The sequence below is a fragment of the Lissotriton vulgaris genome, chromosome 6 (genome assembly GCF_964263255.1).
Source record: "Lissotriton vulgaris chromosome 6, aLisVul1.2, whole genome shotgun sequence".
NCBI lineage: Eukaryota > Metazoa > Chordata > Amphibia > Caudata > Salamandridae > Lissotriton > Lissotriton vulgaris.
The window spans coordinates 220,655,901-220,676,297 of record NC_141694.1 but is presented as its reverse complement, the minus strand read 5'-3'; the positions used below and the strand labels follow the sequence as shown (position 1 = coordinate 220,676,297).

Genomic DNA, 20,397 nt, shown 5'->3' with positions numbered 1-20,397 from the left:
CATATAAATAATAAGACTGAAGGATTTGTAAACAATAATGCTCATACCAGACTGTGTTGTATATGCTTGATATAACTTAATCAGGTTGTAATACACAATTGGAGGCTGCACTATATCACTAAACTTAAAGTGAATCAGGAGAAGAGGTAATGAGTCCTCAGAGCACTTTTAAATGTAATATAAGGTGTTATTGAAAATGCTTTTAATTATTGCAAAAAACACCAAAAGAATTAGCCCACTTGGAAAAATAGAAAATGGAGTTTATCTTTCATGATACTAATTTATTGAATTAAAGTTACCATAGGAATTTGTTTTATTTTTCGTCTATTCACAGGCTAGGTGCAGACTTAACAGGAAGTGGCACTCTTCATCTCAAGGTTTATCATAGAGCTTCTCTTTTGAGAAGAAGGCAGTTTTTATGCACCTTTAATGGTATACCTTGTTTGTAACAACGTGTCACGCATGCATAAAACCACAAGGAATCAATCTGTATATATTGAGATATTTTCACCAACCAACTCTCAAGACAGCCAGTTAAGTAACCACTGAGATCTAGGTTATTAACTTTGTGGGCTACCTTTGCATAGGCGTGCATGGCTTTTTTCAGGGATTAAATTGCTCTTTCGTAGAACTTAGAACTATCAGAATCCTTCACATGCGTCATTTCTTCAATTCTCAACAAAACCATTGTAGGTAATATAATAAGACTATATTTCTTTTAATTTGTAATTTTGCATCTAACCAAATAGTTTGTAATATTACCATTTTGAATTATATATCCTGCTATGTTTACAATCTTAATCTTTCCTTGTTTGTCACTTACATTTTACAACTAAAAGAGTGTTTAAATGCATCACCGAGCTTTTAACCAACGTCTTTTCTCCAAGTGACCCAGATGATATTAGTCCAATTTCCTAATCTTGTAATGGCTGGCTAGGATTCATTTAGTTTAGGCAACAACTAATAATAATGAGCTGATGCAAAGCATTAGCTGGATGATACTTGGTGATATATAATTAGACTCCACTGATTCACTCTACCAGGCTAACTTGACTGCCACCAATTTGGCAAAGGTGTACATTTGCAAGGACAGATGTATCCACTTGGACATGTCTCAGAATAGAAATGTGGCTGATTTATATTTGATATCAGGATTCGAAGAGGGAGTTTATTTGTTTTTGCTACTATCAACAGCTACATATAATATGGAATGCTTCCATATATTAATTAGTAAATTCACTAATGCATATGCTTAGTTACTGCACCCATTTCATTTCTTTTATATATTTGAATGCCATATGAGTTCTGTTTTTGGAATGGAAGATGTTTTTCTTGCTACAGATATATAATTATTAGTATTTAGCTTTCTGAATAAAATCACATGAAAACAAAGCTTGTGAGTCTTATTATGTGTTTTTATAACAATGACCTAGCTCCAAAAAGAAGTTCAGCACTTTACAGAGAATCTGAGGGATCCTGGCTTCTTGAACATAAGGTGCTGTACACAGAACAGTATTATGGAGCACTATTGTATGAGTGGAGGATGATCCGTTAGAGACGGTATTATAAAAATCAAGATGTGATGGTACTTGGTGACGAAACATGGGGTTGTTCCACTCTTAAACATTATACTGTAGACTGATTTTCTACACATTTTACTAGGCAGATATTTACAAACTGAGAAAAAGAAAACGTAATCTGCAAAGAATCAATAGATTTCTTGTTCAAATTCCAATGCTGGGTTTAGAACCCAGGTCCCCTTTTTCCAAAATTAGTAATTTAGATACCAGACCACATTTTTTGAGGAATACAACAGTTCCTACCAACACCTAATGTCAGCAGTGAAAGAAATAACTTGCAGCTACAGTTCATCAATAACCTACTGTTTGGCATCACTCACTTTTGTAGCTTCGTATTAGACATGATCAAATCTCTCCAGTTTACAAAAATAAGGTTCATTTCCTCCGGAGTGAGCAGACCGGACTCCGCCATAGGCTTCTGGAAAACCTGCAGACAGATAATAAACTGTTAGATCTACTCTACTGTGTTGGCAGTAGTCTAAGAATATATGCGAGTGTAACAAGCACAGACTTCTTGAATATGTATGTCCACCAGGTAGGCGAACATCAACTGCAGAAGGAAAAAATAATGGTGAAATAAATAAGTTTAATATTAAAAGATGAAGTCATGAAGTTAACCGTTAACAATCGTAACATGAAAAAGGTATCTTGAATTAAATCCTCTACTGTATATTTAGTGCAGATAAATATTTCTGGAGGAACTGCTAGTATTAGACTGACCAATGATAAAAGTTTCCTATTTCCTCAACAGCGCTCATTTCCTCAGCCTCATGTTACAGCGTTTACCGTGTTATCTCTTCTCTGAATAAAAAATAAATTTATTTTTAATTTAAAAAAGAGAAACGCCTATTTCAGGAAAATAAAACGCTCAAAATCAGATTACTTCAGCCTCCAGCTCGACCAAGCAAAAAACCGTCCGAGAAAACTGTTTGAGCTACTCAGATCACAATCCAAGGAACAACCCCAACCACTCAGCACTGTGCGCGAAGCCCCATCCTGTGAAGACTTCTCCGCTTTCTTTACCCAAAAAACTGACAACATAAAGAGCGATCTCCTCATTGACGTAAGCCTCTACTCCAAACCCCACTGCATAGCACCCACTGAACCAAAAAACAATGCTACATGGTCAACCTTTGGCACATACTCGGAAGAAGAAATTGGCAAACTCCTCAGCACCTTGAAACCATCCAATCACCTCACGTACCGCCTTCCTGCTAACGCTGTAAAAGACTTTACCCCTTTGCTTCTCCCACTCTGGACTAAAATTATCAACAGCTCACTTCAACAAGGAATCATACCTGACTCCCTCAAAGTTGGACAAGTCACACCTTTTCTAAAGAAACCTACAGCCGACCCCTATGATCTGAACAATTACCGTCCCATTACCAATATTTTCACTCTCGCCAAACTGCTGGAAAAATGCGCACAACTACAATTGACTAAACACATTGAACAATTTGACCTCCTCAACCCTCATCAATCAGGCTTCCGAGCAGGACACAGCACAGAAACTGCTATGACTCACATAATTGACGATGCACTTCAAATGCTAGACCAAAACAACACCTGCCTCCTCATCCTTCTTGATCTATCTTCAGCATTCGACACCGTTAAACATGAGAATTTACTCGAACTACTAAACACAAGAATGGGTTTATCTGGAACTGTTCTCAAGTGGTTCACTTCCTTTCTACACAACAGGTCGCAGAAATTCAAGAGAAACAACCTGATGTCCTCGCCAATACCTGTAACGCTAGGCGTCCCCCAAGGATCCTCTCTATCCCCAACTCTGTTCAACCTAGTTATGGAACCTCTCACCACCTTGCTACAAGCATCCAATGTACACTTTCACATGTACGCCGATGACACCCAACTTAATCTCAAATTACAATCCCCCAAAGACATTTCGCTCCTGAACTCAACAATCACAAGCACCCAATCCTGGCTTGCCGATAATCATCTCAAACTCAATGCCCTGAAAACAGAGTTCCTTTTGATCTCACCTCCAGCAAAGATCTCCACCACTCAAATTTGGCTTAAACATCTAACCGCACTCAATGTCCAACCCACCATCGTGGACTCAGCAAAATCTTTAGGCATAACACTCGACACCAATCTCAACATGCAGCAACATATCAGCAAGGCAACCAAGGGAGCGAACTTCCAAATCAATACTCTGAGGAAACTTAAACCCTTCCTCCCAGCCAAAGACTTCCAAACCGCAGTACAAGCACTAGTCATCCCTCGAATAGAATATGGCAGCATCGCCCTCTGCGGACTCCCCCTAACTACTACCGCACCCCTAAGAGCTTCTCTAAACGCTGCAGCGAGACTCATCACTGGGTCAAAAAAGCACTCTCATATTTCCCCTGACTTGAAATCCCTGAACTGGCTACCTTTTGAAGCCAGAATACATCTGAAAATCGCCTGCATGACACACAAGGCGGTACACCTGAACTCACCCGGATACCTCTCTCAGAAGCTGACAATCTCTGGCGGAGCTAGAAACACTAGAGGCACAAACAATCTTCTGCTGAAACCTCGAAGATTCCGGAAGGAAAAAACCTATAAGCGCTCCTTCTCAGGAATGGCGCCCAGGATCTGGAACTCACTCCCTCCCGAAACCAGGCTCATCTCTTCCACCACACTCTTTAAGAAAGAAGTAAAAGCCATCCTCATGGCTAAATACACCTGAACTATTATCTCAAACTCTTTAAAGACTCTGCACCGATCTGTACTACATGTTTGACCCCTTTGCCTATTTGTATTACTTGTCTTATTGATTTATATGATTGGCTTTGCATCCACTTATTTGTACTATTAGCTTTACTTATCTGTTTGACTATGCTCCCTCATGTATCCCTTCTATGTAAAGCGCTCTGATATCTGCAAAGATCTTGTCCGCGCTATATAAAACTTTCAAAATAAATAAATAAATAAAAATCAGTCAAAGCGAACACGCACAAATACACACACAAGACAGTACAGACACCGACTAAGTTTATTCTCTTTTAGAATCAAATGCCCTATGTTCACCTACCTTTAGGGATACAACTGCTTTTTCAGCAATGTAGGCGCCAGTTTCTATAGAACCTTCATTTACTGAACAAAATGTCACAAATACAATAATAATGGAAAATGAGTCCAAAAAAGGAAACTGACTTCCGTAAAATGATGGTACCCACGTTACAAAGATAATGTAATGACTTACTATGTGAAGAAGTCAGGTGCGACTTCGACTAGTTAAGAAAGAACTCCAAAGATATCAGAAGGTTCGTGGTCGTCTTGGGATGGTAAACGGCTCACTGTGGTGAGCCCGCCTTCAGCAGTCAGTATTCGCGGTAGGGGAAAACTGGTATCCTCAACGTCTGGAGGTGTGTGGCAATCACTAACATCACTTTTGTGAACAGCTGAGGGGTGCTGGTAAGGTCAAAGAGGAGGAAAGCATACTGAAAATGCTCCTGCCCAAACTCAAACCACAGGGGACATGCCCCAAGAATGCAGGACAGGCACATGAAAGTATGCATCTGGCAATCATTCAATGGTCTGGATCCAAAGCATACAGATCTTGGGCAAAAGTGAGCCTTCTGAATTTGTCCTACCATAGGAAGGCATTCAGAGGCTGAAGACCTAAAATTGACCAAATGCCTCCCTCCTTCTTTATTAAGTATTAAAGGGGTAACACCTACATACTACCCAACCTGGGTCTATAATAAATGTAAATGTAATGTAAATGAAAATTGATACTTGTATAGCGCACTACTCACCCGCAAGGGTCTCAAGGTGCTTGTACGAATACTGCTGTGGAACCTATCCTGGCTTTCCCTGCGAGGCGTTGACTCCTGGGCACCCCCAAGGTGGAGGCCAGGCATCCTTGGCGTTGTGGGGGCCGTTGTGTAGATTAAGCAAGCTATTGCCCAGAGTTGCAGAGTGGGACTCCATGATTGGAATAGTCACCGAGGCAAGAATGATCAGGTCCGTGGAATTTTGAGCCCAAGACCCGCCGAGGGGGGGAACTGAACCCTGGTCCCGGGCTAGACCTCTGCATCAGGGTCTGCCGCTCTAACCATTGAGCCACACTTCTCCACTCTCTCTCTCTCAATAATACAGTACGGACAAAAGTGGTCTTGGTAGAAACAAACTTTGTAGTGAAACAATATATAGTAGCAAACACAATTCGTTTTAACATAGGTCCTATTTATTTACCTCTTTGGACCAAGCATGTAATGCAATATATATTCAAAGCATTAGTGACGTAATAGCAACAACATTGCTCATTAAAATGCAATATATTTACAGTGCTCTCGGTGCAGATGGGAAAGAAGCAAGGGAGTGGGTGTTGAGGTGATGTAGGTGGAGGACAGGGAAAGGGTTTTTGTGAGATATATACATCAATGTTGAATGAAAACAAAACTTTTCCAGTCTGAGGTAGGTCACATGTTCCTGAATACACAGATATAGAAGTCTGTGCATAGCTTAGTAACGTTTCATTGCAATATGAATTCTCTTCCTCAACTCAAACTCACGTATAGCTTCTCTTTAAAGATCGTTTTGCTAATCTCAGTGATGTCTTTAGTTAGCATTTTTGCCCAACTTCATCACCTAATGAAGAACAGCAGCAAGGCCCTTCTAAAACATGGGACTGCGTCATTTTAGTATATGGGCTTCATTTTAATTTTCTGAACAGCTCTAAGTTGCTGGTGAATAAATATATGCTCATGATGGTTCCACGCCTTCTGACAGGCACTCTTTTAAACTAGTTTTAGATTCAATGTATTGTGCATGGCTCAAGAGATTATAGAAACACAATTTTTTCGTTTTTCAGGGAAACACCGAAAAGGAATCTGGTATGAAACACTTATATAAAAACTGTATAAAAATGTAATAAAACATGTTGAATTAAAAAAACTGATTCTTGTTCTTTTACAATGAGGTTTCAATCTAGACTGTTTGTAGGTCTTTCAGCTCCAGTGTTAAAATTTGCTAGCAAGAACTTCATAAAATAGTTCTTGTAATGGAAGAAATGCTGGGGGTAGCCTAACTGGGAACTTCATCCAACCAGCGGCACTGTCTGCAGCCTTGGTCCAGCTTGTTCACCGACTTTGCCAAGGCCCAGCCCACTCGACACTGTCCATGAATGTTCATGCTCCTGTGGCCTTAAACCACACCCGTTTGAGTTGCGAGTCATTATTAGCTTCAGGCCTAATTTAATTCGGAAATTAGCAGCTCGGAGATCAAAGGCTGTCCGTCTGTAAGCAGATGAGCGATAATTTGACACCCAAGAGCAGACACTTAATGTTGTTCCAGCGTCTAGTAGAAGTCAGTCCAATTATTAAGAAAACAAAAAGTGCTGAGTTCTTCTTATAGATCTGACGGGACTTGCTGCAGCTTTTCTGCAGGAGCTTGCTCCCAGGCTTCTGAATGCAAATCTGCACTTAGTCCCAAGGCGTCCAGATAACGTTGCACCTTTACCGACACTGTGGACATGGGCGTTATTTCTAGGGGTGGGCGGAATTTGCGTAGTCGCGCTATGCAAATCTCCGCGAAACTGTAAAATGTCTCTGCGAACATGCAAAAGTTCCGCGAACATGTGGAATTGCTTGTTCCGCCCGTTCGCGGTGCTATTTGCCTGTTCGCGAGCGCTGTTTGCATGCTCGGGGGGAAATATGACGCAAACATGCAAAAAAGTCAGCGAAGCTGTGGATCGCGCAATTTTTGGCAATTACATGTTCATCCGCGGAACGCGAAATTAATGAAATTTCGCCAATTTCCGCAAGCGGAACGGAATTTACTGCCCAGGCCTAGTAATTTCACTAAAATGCTAAGGGTTGAGGAAACGATATCACACACCATTTGACCTTTATTTTCACTCAGTCACACACTTACACATACACACACACATTCACTCAAACACCCTCTCATCCGCAAGCTCGCACACAGTATACATTTTTCTACTACAATAATAGTGAATAGTATATTAGTATTCACTTTTAGTGTAAAAAAAAAAACTAGCCCGAAAACATAGAGGGTAAAGCCCCCAAAAACGTAGGTAAGGACAAGTTGCCCCTGTGTTACTGGCACTGTTTTGCCATCTTTGGGGCCAAGGGTCGCAAAGGCAGAACCAGAGGTCACAAGGGGCAAGCCAGAGGCCTTAGCAGCGACCCCTAAATGACGTCCATGATTGTGCACACAAATGTTGAAGCAAACATTTTTCTACCCTGTCCAGCATTAGGTCAGAAGACATCAGATGAGCTGAAAAGAAAATATTGATACTTCTTCGGACAGTCAGTACCCAGTTTCTGCTCTGAAAAATTTTGATTTTCTGAGGTTGAAGGCATTAGCGATTAGTCACTCATTATAGAATCCCAAAATTACATACATAAAAATGAGTCACAAACTAGGTGATATTACCACAATATGGCCCAGAATCAGACTGAACCCCATCCCATTTGCAGAATGAGAGAAAGTGGCATCTTTCTTGCATTGGTATGTCCCCACTTTTTTCTGAACTGCTGATGTACTTTGACTGAGTGTGCCCTGGGCTCCTGCCAACCAGGTACCCAGGGCCTGTGTTCCTTCTTTAAAACAGTATTGAACTTAAAACCCAATTGGCATTTCTGGCCACCTGTCAGTCCCTAGTAAATAGTATCCTAGGTACCCAGGGCATGGTGACCAGAGAAGACCCCTAAGGGCTGCAGCAATTATTGTGGCACCCTTAGGGGGCCTGTACCCTGACACCCATACACTGCCTTTGCAGGCTGAGTGTCTAAGTACTGAACTAAACAGAGAGTCGACATGGCAGACATCCCTGTGTGCCATGCCCACAAACCCACTGCCTGGCATACATCAGACACCCCTCTAACTGGGTGCCCTATGCCAGTTTTGTGGGCACAGGTGCATGAGCCCTGTGCCCCTACAGTACCCAGGGCCATTCCTTGGCACTGTAAGGGCAGTGATGCTATTAAGAGTATATGGTGCTGGGAGGTTGTCATTATGAACTCCACATCACCATAATGGCTACACTGAAAACTGACAAGTTTGATATCAAACTTCTCAGGACATTATACCCACACTGATGCCAGTGTGGGATTTAATGTAAAATGCACCACACAGGGCATCTTAGAGATGCCCCCTGAAACCTAACCAACAATCCACGTCTGGTCTGAGTGGCTGCCCAGGCTGCCACACAGCAGAAATGTTGCTGGACCCCTGGGTGGAGAGCCCGTCGCTCTCCTGGGCCGGCAACAATGCACATCCTAGGTGCTGGGTCTCCTCCCCCAGGATGGGCAGGGGGAGGCTTCAAAGGCATGCCGCCTTTGTGAGATTCTCCAGGCCACTTGCTGTACTCAGCAACTGGCCCCCACCAGTTCTAACCCCCACTCTGGCGGGAAGACTGGCGGGAAACCCTACGTCAGGAAGATGGGTGTACCAGCCTGTGCCAACCCCAAGATCAAGAAGAAGAAGACCCGCCGAGCAGCAGCTAACAGGACGACACAAACTGACTGGCCCCAGCCCTACCGGCCTGTCGACCCTGGAACCTGCTCGTGCTTAATCCCGGTGACTCCTGCGGACAGCAACCTTGGGACACCCAGAGGACTTGACCATCTTAAAGACTGGGAGTCCCATAAGCAGAGGCTCTGCTTCAACAACCATACCCCTTGTGCCAGCCAGGAAACACAAGACCAACCCACTCTGCACCCGCCGAGCCCGGCCCGAGTGATCCAAGACTACGAGGACGTCCCCCGGGTGACTGGGACCCGAAGTCCAGTGCCCACAGACCCTCCTCGACAAACCAGACGACGCCTGCAGCCTCAGAACCAGGGACCCCTCCAACCGCGACCAGCTGAGGGTAGGATTTCCCGACGCCCAGAGACACCCCTGCACCCGGCGCCCTGCGGCTCCCTGTGCCTCCCTTTGGGGTACCTACCTCTTCTCCAAGATCCCAACTTACCTCTCGAAGTGGTGGTCGCATCTGAAGAATCACTGCCCGAGTCTGCAGCCTTTGTTCCCTTTTTACCTTTCCCATGGAATAGCATTGAGCGCCCGACGGCTCAAAAGCACCCTGCAACCAGCAGCCCAAGTACCTCTGGCTGTGCACCCTGTGTCCTATCCTACTTCCCCCTTTGCCCTGAGAAAGTGACAAGGAGCCCAGCTCCCACAGCCGCTTGGCCTGCTAGCCAGCAGCCACCAACCGCAGGCCCCCTGCCTCTCATTGTATAACATTGGGCCTAACTACCTCTGCACCCGGCTGCCCCTGTGCCGCTGAGGGTGTACCAACTGTACCTACCTGACCCTGGGGACCCCTGAGTCTATGCCCAGAACCTTAACTTCACCAGTCAAGTACTCACCTGGAAACCGATAACTCACTTACCTGCCATAGGATAACATTGACTGTTTGACTCGAAAAATCTTCCAAGTGTGAAGTTTTGAAACTCTAAAATATTCCTATAAAATCAGCCGAATATCGAATTCCAAAGTACTCACCTGTGATCAGGAGAGAAGCCAGTACTATACCTTATATCCCAGTACTGAACCACAAAAGTAATCCTAATCAGGTTTACTAGTAACCTGAATTTTCTCCATAGGAATCCATTGTCTGCTTTTCTGTGAAATTTCTTCTGTCTACTTTTGAAAACTTGAAATATTCCTTAAAAATCGTACCAACTACTGAAACGTAATTACTTGCCTGTCTTAAGTAGAGATCCCAGTGCTGGACATAGGAGCCCAGTACTGGATTACAAAAGTAACGAGAACATACTTTACCTGTAACCTGAATTTTCTCCCATTGGATAACATTGCCAGATTTTCACTGAAAAGTTTCTCAGTGTGAACTTTTAAAATACCTTTTTATTCCTTAAAAATCATTGCAATAACCAAAACGTTTTTACTAAACTGTTTACAGCTTAGACCACAGGACTGAATCTAGGATCTAGTCCTGGAATTACAAAAGCAATCTACAAAGTAATCAACTGTATTTGTGTAGAAAAACCCATTGAGCTCAATGCTAAGTTGTGTTTAGAATTGTGTTGCCTACTGCAATCCCTGTACCTATTGTATTTACAAAGTTATTACCTTACTGCAAAGTAATTATCTGAGATCACTCATAAATGAGAAAAGTATATTTTGATACCCGTTGGTTCTAAAAATAAAACAACTATATCTTTTGATATGAAAACAATTGGCCTGGAGTTCAGTCCTTGAGTGTGTGAAACCTTTTCCTGACTAAGTGTGTACAACAAATGCTTTACACTGTCCTCTGGTACTGCCTTACTGCTCGACCAAGCTACCACTTTTGAGAGTAAGGTCAGCCCTGACTTTAACCTCTGTTATACCTCTGGGGTTTGTGGTTTCTATACACACTGCACCTTACTTTGGTCCAGTATATATAGAACCACTTTCTCACACAAAGCATACATCTCTTAAAGACTGCATAAGCATACAGTCCTTTTTAGATATCTTCCACCACCTACTGATATTATCAGACACGTAGTAGTAATTTTTATATAAAGGTGGCAACCCTGAACTTCTACTGGTTGTTTGTCTTTTTTTTTAATCCTGTTTAGAATGTTACTGTTTTGCATTGGCCTTAAATTATAGTGTTATAGCTTGGTTATTTTATGAATGTCTTTTCTCTGTAAATTACACCCTTTACCTCTTAAAAGGATATAGATTGGGCCATATAGTGTCTTGCAACCTGCCCTCTTACTCAGTTACGTTACCAAATCGAGAGTTAGAGGTACCAAAGTGAGAATCTGGTTAATGTTTGTCTCTTGATAGAAAAGTCCTCTGAGGTGGTAGCTATGGTATGAGGCTTTAAGGGGAAAAGTCTCACTCCCACCACTGCCAGGCCTGCGATTGTCACACAAAAAGCAGTTTCAATAATTCATTTAGCCTGGATTTTGCAGCATTCGCTATCACGTAGTAATTGCACTTCAGATCCCCCACTGCATGGCGAAACAATACTCGGATAACAAGGTGTATGTATGTTAGGCGGGACTATTTTACAGATGTAATTTAATAGGCTAACATTGTTTTGAAACATAATTTATTATTGTGTCTTTATACCACATATGTCTGTCGAATAGTAGCATCACTGTCTAAAGCAAACACAATTATTTCCTGGACAGATACAGAGACAAACAACTGCTTGAATAAGAAACAAGGAGAAACAAGCTCACCTCTATCACAAGATGGAGGTCGTCCATGTACCTCTTCTCTGTCTGAATGAGCTCGTGAATGTAGCCCTGCCTCTTCCTCTCCATGAGAGACATGTCATCCAGGTCATGAAGTCCAGCACACCCTGAAAGTCAAATGGGATACCAGATCAGAAGACTGGCTTTGGTGCATCATACCCGGTTACATTCGCATGCATTTGAGCATACTTTAAATAAAATCTCAATTCACATGTACCATGAGATAGCACTACATGATCAAGTGAATGAAGTGACACATTTTTAGTTTAAAAAAAGAAAGATCCACTGCTTTAAAAAGCCATGTTCTGCCACAAGGTGATTGGCACCAGGAAAGATTATACTATAAGTGTGAAAGATTGTGAGCATACATTTTCAAAGAATAAAGACACACATCCAGATCAATAGTAAATTGATTGGAGAAATGTTGTTTTACAAAGACGTCTTGCAATGCAAAATGTATGTGGGCTGCAGTAATGAAAGAAAACACCTACTACAGAAAATACATACTAGGATGGCCAGGTACATGGCTCTGTACATAAAAAATGATATTAAGGAACAAAACGCAGTAAATATAAGAGGGAGCAAAAGGTTTCTTATAGAAGGAAAATGGAGTGAAAATAAAGGTCACACAGACCATCTTTGCTTTGCCAACCGCCCTAGAGAGTTACCAGTAGCCACTGATACAACATTTCATGATTTAAGGATGTCAGGGCTAAGGTGATGGAGCTGTCTCATTTCAAATAACACACAGGTGGCTTGCCTAGTTTTGAACTCTCTAGAGTTTTGAGATGGAAACACGCGGAGGCCTTTGCCTAAGATACTGTAGTAGTTAAGGCAGGACCTGAACACGGTGAGGTGCAGGATTTACTGAGTAGTGGAGAAGCGTCAAAGCATCCTTTGCAGACGTCGATGAAGGGAGTGCAGTTTTCGAGACCAAGTTCAGTTGGGGTAAATGAAAGGACAGTACCAAACCACACTCACAAGTTACAACATGATATAGTGTTGTCAATATTGAAGGTTTGTATCAGGAGCAATGATGATTAAGAATGCATAAAATAAGATAGTGTAGTACTAGGCTAAACAGAAAATGGACAAGTATTTGGCTGATGTGTCATACAGAGTCAAATCGTGTTTTTTAACTACAATTCCAAATATCCTGAGCAAGAAATAAAAGCAAAATATACATTTGCGCTTCTGCTATTGTTTTGTCAGCCAACTATATAATGAAAGCATGAATGCTAAAACCGATTCAGAAAAGGGGGTGGTGATGAACAGAGTGTCTGAATTAAGCAGACCACTCTCACCCAGTCCAAAGACCAGGGCTTGATCCATCACCGTTTTTTAGCTCACTGCACCATCCCAGCTCAGAACCTGGCTACATGCAAATTAGTCTATCCCTGGCCCAGTGCATCATGGGAACAGGGCAGACCAAACTACAAAGCCAATTCTTATACTGGGAAGGAAACAAGCTTCCGGGGACCGGTTTCTGGCATTTCAGCCGTCTTCGGCCCGGCTTGCTTGAATCCTGATGGTGCAGTGAGCAAGGGACTCATGTCTGAGTATACTCTTCCACGCTTATGGTGGACAAAATGATTCAGAAAAGGGGGTGGTGATGAACAGAGTGTCCGAATTAAGCAGACCACTCTTACCCAGTCCAAAGATCAGGGCTTGATCCATCACCGTTTTTTAGCTCACTGCACCATCCCAGCTCAGAACCTGGCTACATGCAAAATAGTCTATCCCTGGCCCAGTGCATCATGGGAACAGGGCAGACCAAACTACAAAGCCAATTCTTATACTGGGAAGGAAACAAGCTTCCGGGGACCGGTTTTTGGCATTTCAGCCGTCTTCGGCCCGGCTTGATTGAATCCTGATGGTGCAGTGAGCAAGGGACTCATGTCTGAGTATACTCTTCCACGCTTATGGTGGACAAAATGATTCAGAAAAGGGGGTGGTGATGAACAGAGTGTCCGAATTAAGCAGACCACTCTTACCCAGTCCAAAGATCAGGGCTTGATCCATCACCGTTTTTTAGCTCACTGCACCATCCCAGCTCAGAACCTGGCTACATGCAAATTAGTCTGTCCCTGGCCCAGTGCATCATGGGAACAGGGCAGACCAAACTACCAAGCCAATTCTTATACTGGGAAGGAAACAAGCTTAAACAGAGTGATTTCAAATTGTAATTTGCGAATTTCAAAAAGGATTTCTTGTATCAGAGAAACACAAATCTACAATTACATTTCTCGTTTTTGATAGGTAAATATTAAAAATAGTATTTTCAAAGCAAATTGCCACTGTCGGCTAAATGGTGCCTTCTTTATGTGTTGGGTGCGACCAACCTGGCTCGCACGGACCAAATTTGGATGTCATTAGGCAAGATTATTGCCAAACGTAACATAGCACGCTTATGGGGAGCAGAGTCTGCTGCACTCCTCACACGCTGGAAGAGGGACATGGACTGGTGTATGGTGGCGGAAAAAAGTGTCATGTAAGGAGGGGCCGCCCAAAGAAAATGGGAGAGGATCTGGGGCTACTGGAATGTTTTGCAGAGGGAGTCCATGCACCACCCCCTTAAAATGTCTACTTAAGCCTTAATTCCTGGGTGAGGCTTTTCGGATGTGTACCAGAAGTGTACGGGATAAGGGCATCAAAATTGTAAATTGCGAATACCTAATTCTGAATTTCTGATAATCACAATTAGTTAATGGCAATTTACAATGCATGAAACTCAAAGAGTTTCAGATAACGATTCCTAGGGGATTGCAAATCGCTCTACCTCATTAAGATTAATGATGTAGATCCCAATTTGCGACCCGCCAGGAATCGCAAAAATCAAGGGGATGGTGGCCTGCTGAGGTCAGCAGACCACCATGTCCATGATTGATTTTAAATAAAGCAATTTTTTTTTGTTGTAAAGCAGCCCGTTTTCCTTAAAGGAAAACGAGATCTTTTACAAAAAGTAAAATGAGTAGTTTACTTTTCATTTTTTTAAGACCAGGCAGTGGTCTCTTAAGAATGCTTTTACAACCATTCACGAAGGGGAATGGGACCCCTTCCCATTTGCAAATGGGTTTCCACCTCCTTGAAGTAGGTGGTAATATGTGAAGTATTTGGAAGGGCCACCCTAAACATGCCCCTTCCAAATACAGAATCGCAAACCCATTTTGCGATTCGGTAACAGGTTACTGAATCGCAAATTAGGCTTTGCTGCATCTGAGAAGCATTTTTTTTGCGTTCGCAAACAGGCCGATACTGTGAATGGGCCTGTTTGACAAGGCAAAAAAGCTTGATGCATGCGCCCCTAAAAGTGGTATTGTTGAGAACACAAATGCAATGTTTTTCCTTGATAAAAGATGCAAAGATTATTGTGGTATATTTCCATACAACTAGATTGCTGTAAGCTTAAAAAAAATGTTTTAATTTAAAAAAAGCATTTTCAAAAGTCTGAAATATTTAAATTCTGATCGCATTTCCCGAAACCATTCTTTTCAGGCTTACTATTGATAATTTAATACTTCAAACTCTTAATTGAGCAAATACCATCATTCAGACATAGTTCACACATATGTTGCACGCATCAGGCAGAGAAGTGATTAAGAGCGACATACAGTGGGCTCTTTAAAGCAGTGGTTTGGGATACAGACCGTGAAAAGGCTACTGGAAGGGGATGATATTTTACCCTACAGCAATCAATGGACTTTTCTGGAAGCTTAGATTCCATGTTAATGTCCATGCATATTTAATCGCACCAGTAGACTGTAGCCACGTGGCATGTTCTGAGTGGGTTCGATTCAAACGCTTTTCATTCTCCAAATTAGACCGAAAAGGTCAAAAAGTGTTATCAATGAGAATTAATTCCAGATACTGATTCATAGAATCAATATCTTATTATTCTGGTCCCACGGTTGGTATCTCAAGAACAAGTCTGTTGGCCAATACCTTAAGGTTTGCATTAATGAACGAAAAAGGTGTGTCATCGATGCATTGTGTGAAATCCCCACGGGCTTTGGCAGACCCATGATGTTTGCCCTGTTGTAGACCTTCTTGATCTCTCCAGACTCCTCTGCTTTTTCTAAACCTCATGGCCTAATGAGGTGGCGCTCTACCACTAGATATCTCTGACTTTTGACTGGAAACAATCTCCCCCATCGATTTTGTGGCTGCTTTCTTGAAGGCCTGTTGAATTTGTTCCTCTGTGGTCTCCCCCTTACCAATGCGTATCTGCCTCCAGCTGCAACCTAGGTAATTTAAGCGCCTTCAGAAACGTACCAATGTTTTACAAGTCCTCTGTGTTTAGATGTACACAACGTTTGGTAGTAGTGAACAAACACTACTTCAGTGCATCTTGTCGACCACGGGCATGCCCCTGTTTCTAACCGGGACATGGGCACTGCTGCCAATAATGAACTCACGTAAGATCCTTATTTGCATTAGATCTTCAAACATAGTAGCAGAGATTTTGTTTTATTGATTTGTCGATTTGTCCTCTACTTCCAACAGCACCTTGCTGAAACAGCCTTCACTGCCTTCATACCGATCATGCCCCCATCACATACTCCAATTTCTCTCATAAAATCTCCCACTCTTTGCTATAGGGCTCCCCAGGGTGCTTCTGTCATCTCACCATCATCGTAGATGTATCTTTCCCTGACCTGAAGGTTTCGACACCAATTAAGACGTGAATGAAAGAAAGCAAAAAAACTAACATTGTACAATCTCAGAAAGAAAGAAGTAAGACAGAAAGAAAGCAACAATAAACAATTTCATGCAAGATGCCAAGTTATGCAACCTTCCATGTGCCATCATGAATCACCTGTAACCAGCAGGTACTATGTCATCACCAGACTACTGATGGCATCATGAGTGCATTGAAATTTGTAACATGTAGGTATGTAATATTTTATGTAACCCAAACCGGCTCTGTAACCAGCAATGGTGGTTTACTGTGCTGCACTGTGATACCCTTGGGTCATTACTGGGTCCAATCAGGAGAATGTTGTCAGCCAAACAAATAAAAAGGTTCCCAAAGTTAAGTATCACTGGATGCCAATAGCATTGAATGGGGGCAGCTCTTGGAAGTACTAAAGACATTCTGTTTATGGGAAGCCTGTATCATGCTCTCATGGCCGGGATAAAAATCAATGGTCAATTGCCGGAATCCTCTCTTATTTGTAGGGGCATCAGGCAGGTATGTCCTTCTCTCTGCTATGGTATTTAGAGGAATGAGACTGCATCTTAATTACCTAAGTTATAGGCTGAGACAGGCAGAAGAGGCCAGCAGATGACAAGGAAAAGTGGGAAGGAAAGATAAACGAAGGACAAGAAACTGATGATTCAGCAATGCAGGAAAGTGCCCAGGTCACAAAATTACTAAGGGGATTATGCTTACTAATAAAGGAGTACAGAGACTCACAGAGGAAATCCCCCCAGCATGGTTTCGCGGGAGTGAATGCCTGTCCTGAGTTACGCAAAGGCGCTTCTCTGATATTTTCTGACAACAATTTGAGACACAAAGGCAGGTGTTGTGGTTTAGAGGGGCCCGCCAAGTGCCCCCTCCTTTCAAAAAGTCTGACTACTGTCAGCTCACAGAGGAGCATTTGCACTCAAAGTGGTAGCAGTGAAGTGTTTAACAGGACAGACCTTTTTACCTATGAGACTTGTGCAAGAAGAGTTTTCTACTCTCACCTCAGGCTCTCCACTTCAATTGTCTGTCAGGCGTCTGCAATCAGTAAATGTTCTCCATCCAGGTGTGTGTGGCTGTAACTTGTGTGTGTGCATGGTGTGTCCATGTCAGAATCAACTTGGAGAGCGTGTCATGGTCGATTGTGGACAAAGATGAATCTTTTTGGATTTTCACTGTGAAAATAGTGTACACAATGGAGTGTAGAGGTAGCCAGCCCGATGAGCAATGTACATTGCAGGGCATTTTCAATGCATTCCTGGAACCTCTGTTAGTAGCTAGGCTGCAGGGTGTGGAGACAGTACTTTCTTTAGAAATGTAGAGTTAGCCTTATCCCATGCTTTGACCTGTTGTTCGCCCATGGGTATTCCAACCAAAATGTTGACAGGTGTAGAGGGTGGAGGCATTGCTCCACTTTGTGTTAGTGAAATGGGTTTACCTGAGCTGGTGATTCTCCAATGACACCTCAAGACAGACTGTGGCTGGCTTGTCTAGAGGGGGGATACATACAATGGCAAAAAACCCTAGAACTAGCTCTAGAGCTGAGCCTGGAGAATTCACAAACTCTTCAACTATGACAGTGGTCCCTGTGGAATTTTAATTTGCGATCTGAACATCATCTGCGCCAGCTTGTCACCTATGTACTACGTGCACGGCAGCCATTTTAGATATCATGGTCTCCCTGTCCACGATCGATCGCCAGCGCGCCCCTCTGACCCAGCAAGCATCCTCCGCGCACCCTGGCTCCCCCTCCCTCCTCCTTACAAGCATGACCCTTCTGCATGACCCTGTCCTTGGGAGTCACGCCAGCGCCTGACCAACACCTCCTCTCCTCCCATGAATGCCCCTCTGTTGATAAACCTCCCCTCTGCACTGGATTGTCCACGCAGCATGAATACCACTCCATTGATGGCCCCTCACCCCGTGTCCGACTGTCCACACAGGTCCGAGGCCATTGCCTAAGCCGGGAGATATCCTTTACTGCCCCTTATTGTATGAGGTCGCTCTCCTTCAAAGGACCCTCTATTGATCCAGGCCTCCCCACCCCCTGTGATATGATCAGGCGCACACATCCTAAGACTCGACGGAACACTCAGCTGCGTGATGACCCCCTCCTCTTATCAGCAGGTCGAGGACCTCTATTGTGAAGGTATATGGGGGTGGGATTAACACGAGGATTACGGGGATGTCTTTTCCTTGCTTTACAAAGTTCTGATTGTAATAAAGGAAGGTCACATGCCATAAACCAGTGTATAAGAGGCCAGGCCTCCGAGAGGCTGTTAGAGCACCTCGAGACGATACCTTGTTGTCTGATCTGATGTGTTCTGCTCCGTCGGAATAAAACTTCTGTTTCCTGCCTTCTGGTCTCCGGCGCCTGCCTCATTGCTTGGTAAAACTTGAATGGTACAAGGGCGGTTAGCGCCGGGCAAATCCTGAGAAAGGTCCTAGCCCTACCTTTTTCAACAATTGGCGCCCAACGTGGGGCCCATCAGCGACGCGTGGATCCAGTGGGAGAGGTCCCGATGACAGAGTGAACGACTGCAACGATCGGGAAGAGCTCATGTCCGATAGACCCTCGTCTGACAGCCGATCATCCGACCTTCACTAGTTCTGAACAGACCTCTCTCGAGTGATCTACGGTCCTGACTGGGAACCATCAGGAGTGCCGTGAACATCACGAAGGAGAGAGGACGATCGGGCGCTGGATCCAGAGGACAGGAAACCGTCCATGCGGTCCGGGTAAGGTCGTGTAAACACGACAAATTGAGAAAAGATTGTTTTTGTTTGGATAATACTAGTATTACGCTTTGTTGAAACCTCTGGAGATTCACTGTCTGCAAACGGGGAAAAACAAACAGGCTCTCTCTTTGCAAGCAGTGAAGGATAGGTAACGCAGACTTTTGTCCCCATTGTAATCCGTCGTGCCTATCTTCCTCCCCCACTGTTTCCCGAACTATCGTTCGTGGATTATTGTCTGGAGATTCTTTGTCTACAAACAGGGAAGAACAAGGTCTCTCTTTGCAGGTAGAGAAAGAGTGGGTAACGATAACTTTTCGTGCCCACTTATTCTCCCCACTGAATTGTTTGAATGACCGATTGTTCGGTATTGGTTCGTTTGAGGTATTCACCGCCGGCAAACAACGGAGAATAGAAATATTCTGTCTAGTCTTTGCCCGCCGTGATAAGATAGGTAGTGCAGACTTTTTGTCCCCGGTGTAAACCGTCATGCCTATCTTCTCCCCACTGGTTGGTAGCCTGTTTAGCCCGGACCGCTTATTAGAGATGAACCATCCAGCTCCACTGGAGGGCACCCCTAATAAGGACATGTTCACTAAGTATGGACTAGTCGCTATAGCTTACACTAGACTATGGCATAAATATACGAAAAAGAACCCTGAAAGTCAGTGGCCACTGATAGGTTCCTTCGATGAAAATAAAATAAAAACATTGGAAATAGCGCTCCAGAAAAATAAGACCACGCCCACTATGCTTGATAGTATAGGCATGTGGCGCAAAGAAACGGAACAACGAAAGAAAAGAGAAGAAGCAAAAATAGGGAAAGAATTACGAAAGGCAGCCCACCTAGCCGCTAAGCAACTAGAAGAAGAAATAAAAGAAAGAAAGGAAGATACACAAAACCAAGAATCAGGGTCGACAGGCCAATGTCCTGTTAGGACCCCCTCTGCGCTCTACCCCGAATTGCCCTCCAAACAACGGGCGAACGATGAGTTACTGCTAGGTCCCCCAATCATCTACATGCCCCCTCCATATGCCCCCAGCCAACAAAACCTGCAAGCCCCGAGTGTGAGTGAAAGTGACCCTAGCGCTAGTGCACCGGCCTTCACGGCCTCCGCACCAACCATATTAACAACTTCGTCAGACGACCCCGAGGCTAGCAAACAATCATCAGCCAGGCTAAGTAGGTTAAGCAAAGATGAGC

The 20,397-nt window shown here is 43.5% G+C and overlaps 1 protein-coding gene across 4 annotated transcripts in view; it reads right to left on the bottom strand.

The window, feature by feature from the left end:
• Positions 1–20,397, bottom strand: part of ITSN2 (intersectin 2) — a 1,355,209-nt gene that overhangs the window by 58,432 nt on the left and 1,276,380 nt on the right. For all 4 annotated transcript variants that reach the window (XM_086926255.1, XM_086926257.1, XM_086926256.1 and 1 more), the window contains 2 exons: positions 11,759–11,880; positions 1,901–2,007 (listed from right to left, as the gene is read on the bottom strand). In XM_086926255.1, coding sequence (XP_086782381.1) covers positions 1,901–2,007; positions 11,759–11,880 — 229 coding nt within the window. The remainder of the gene's footprint in view (positions 1–1,900; positions 2,008–11,758; positions 11,881–20,397) is intronic.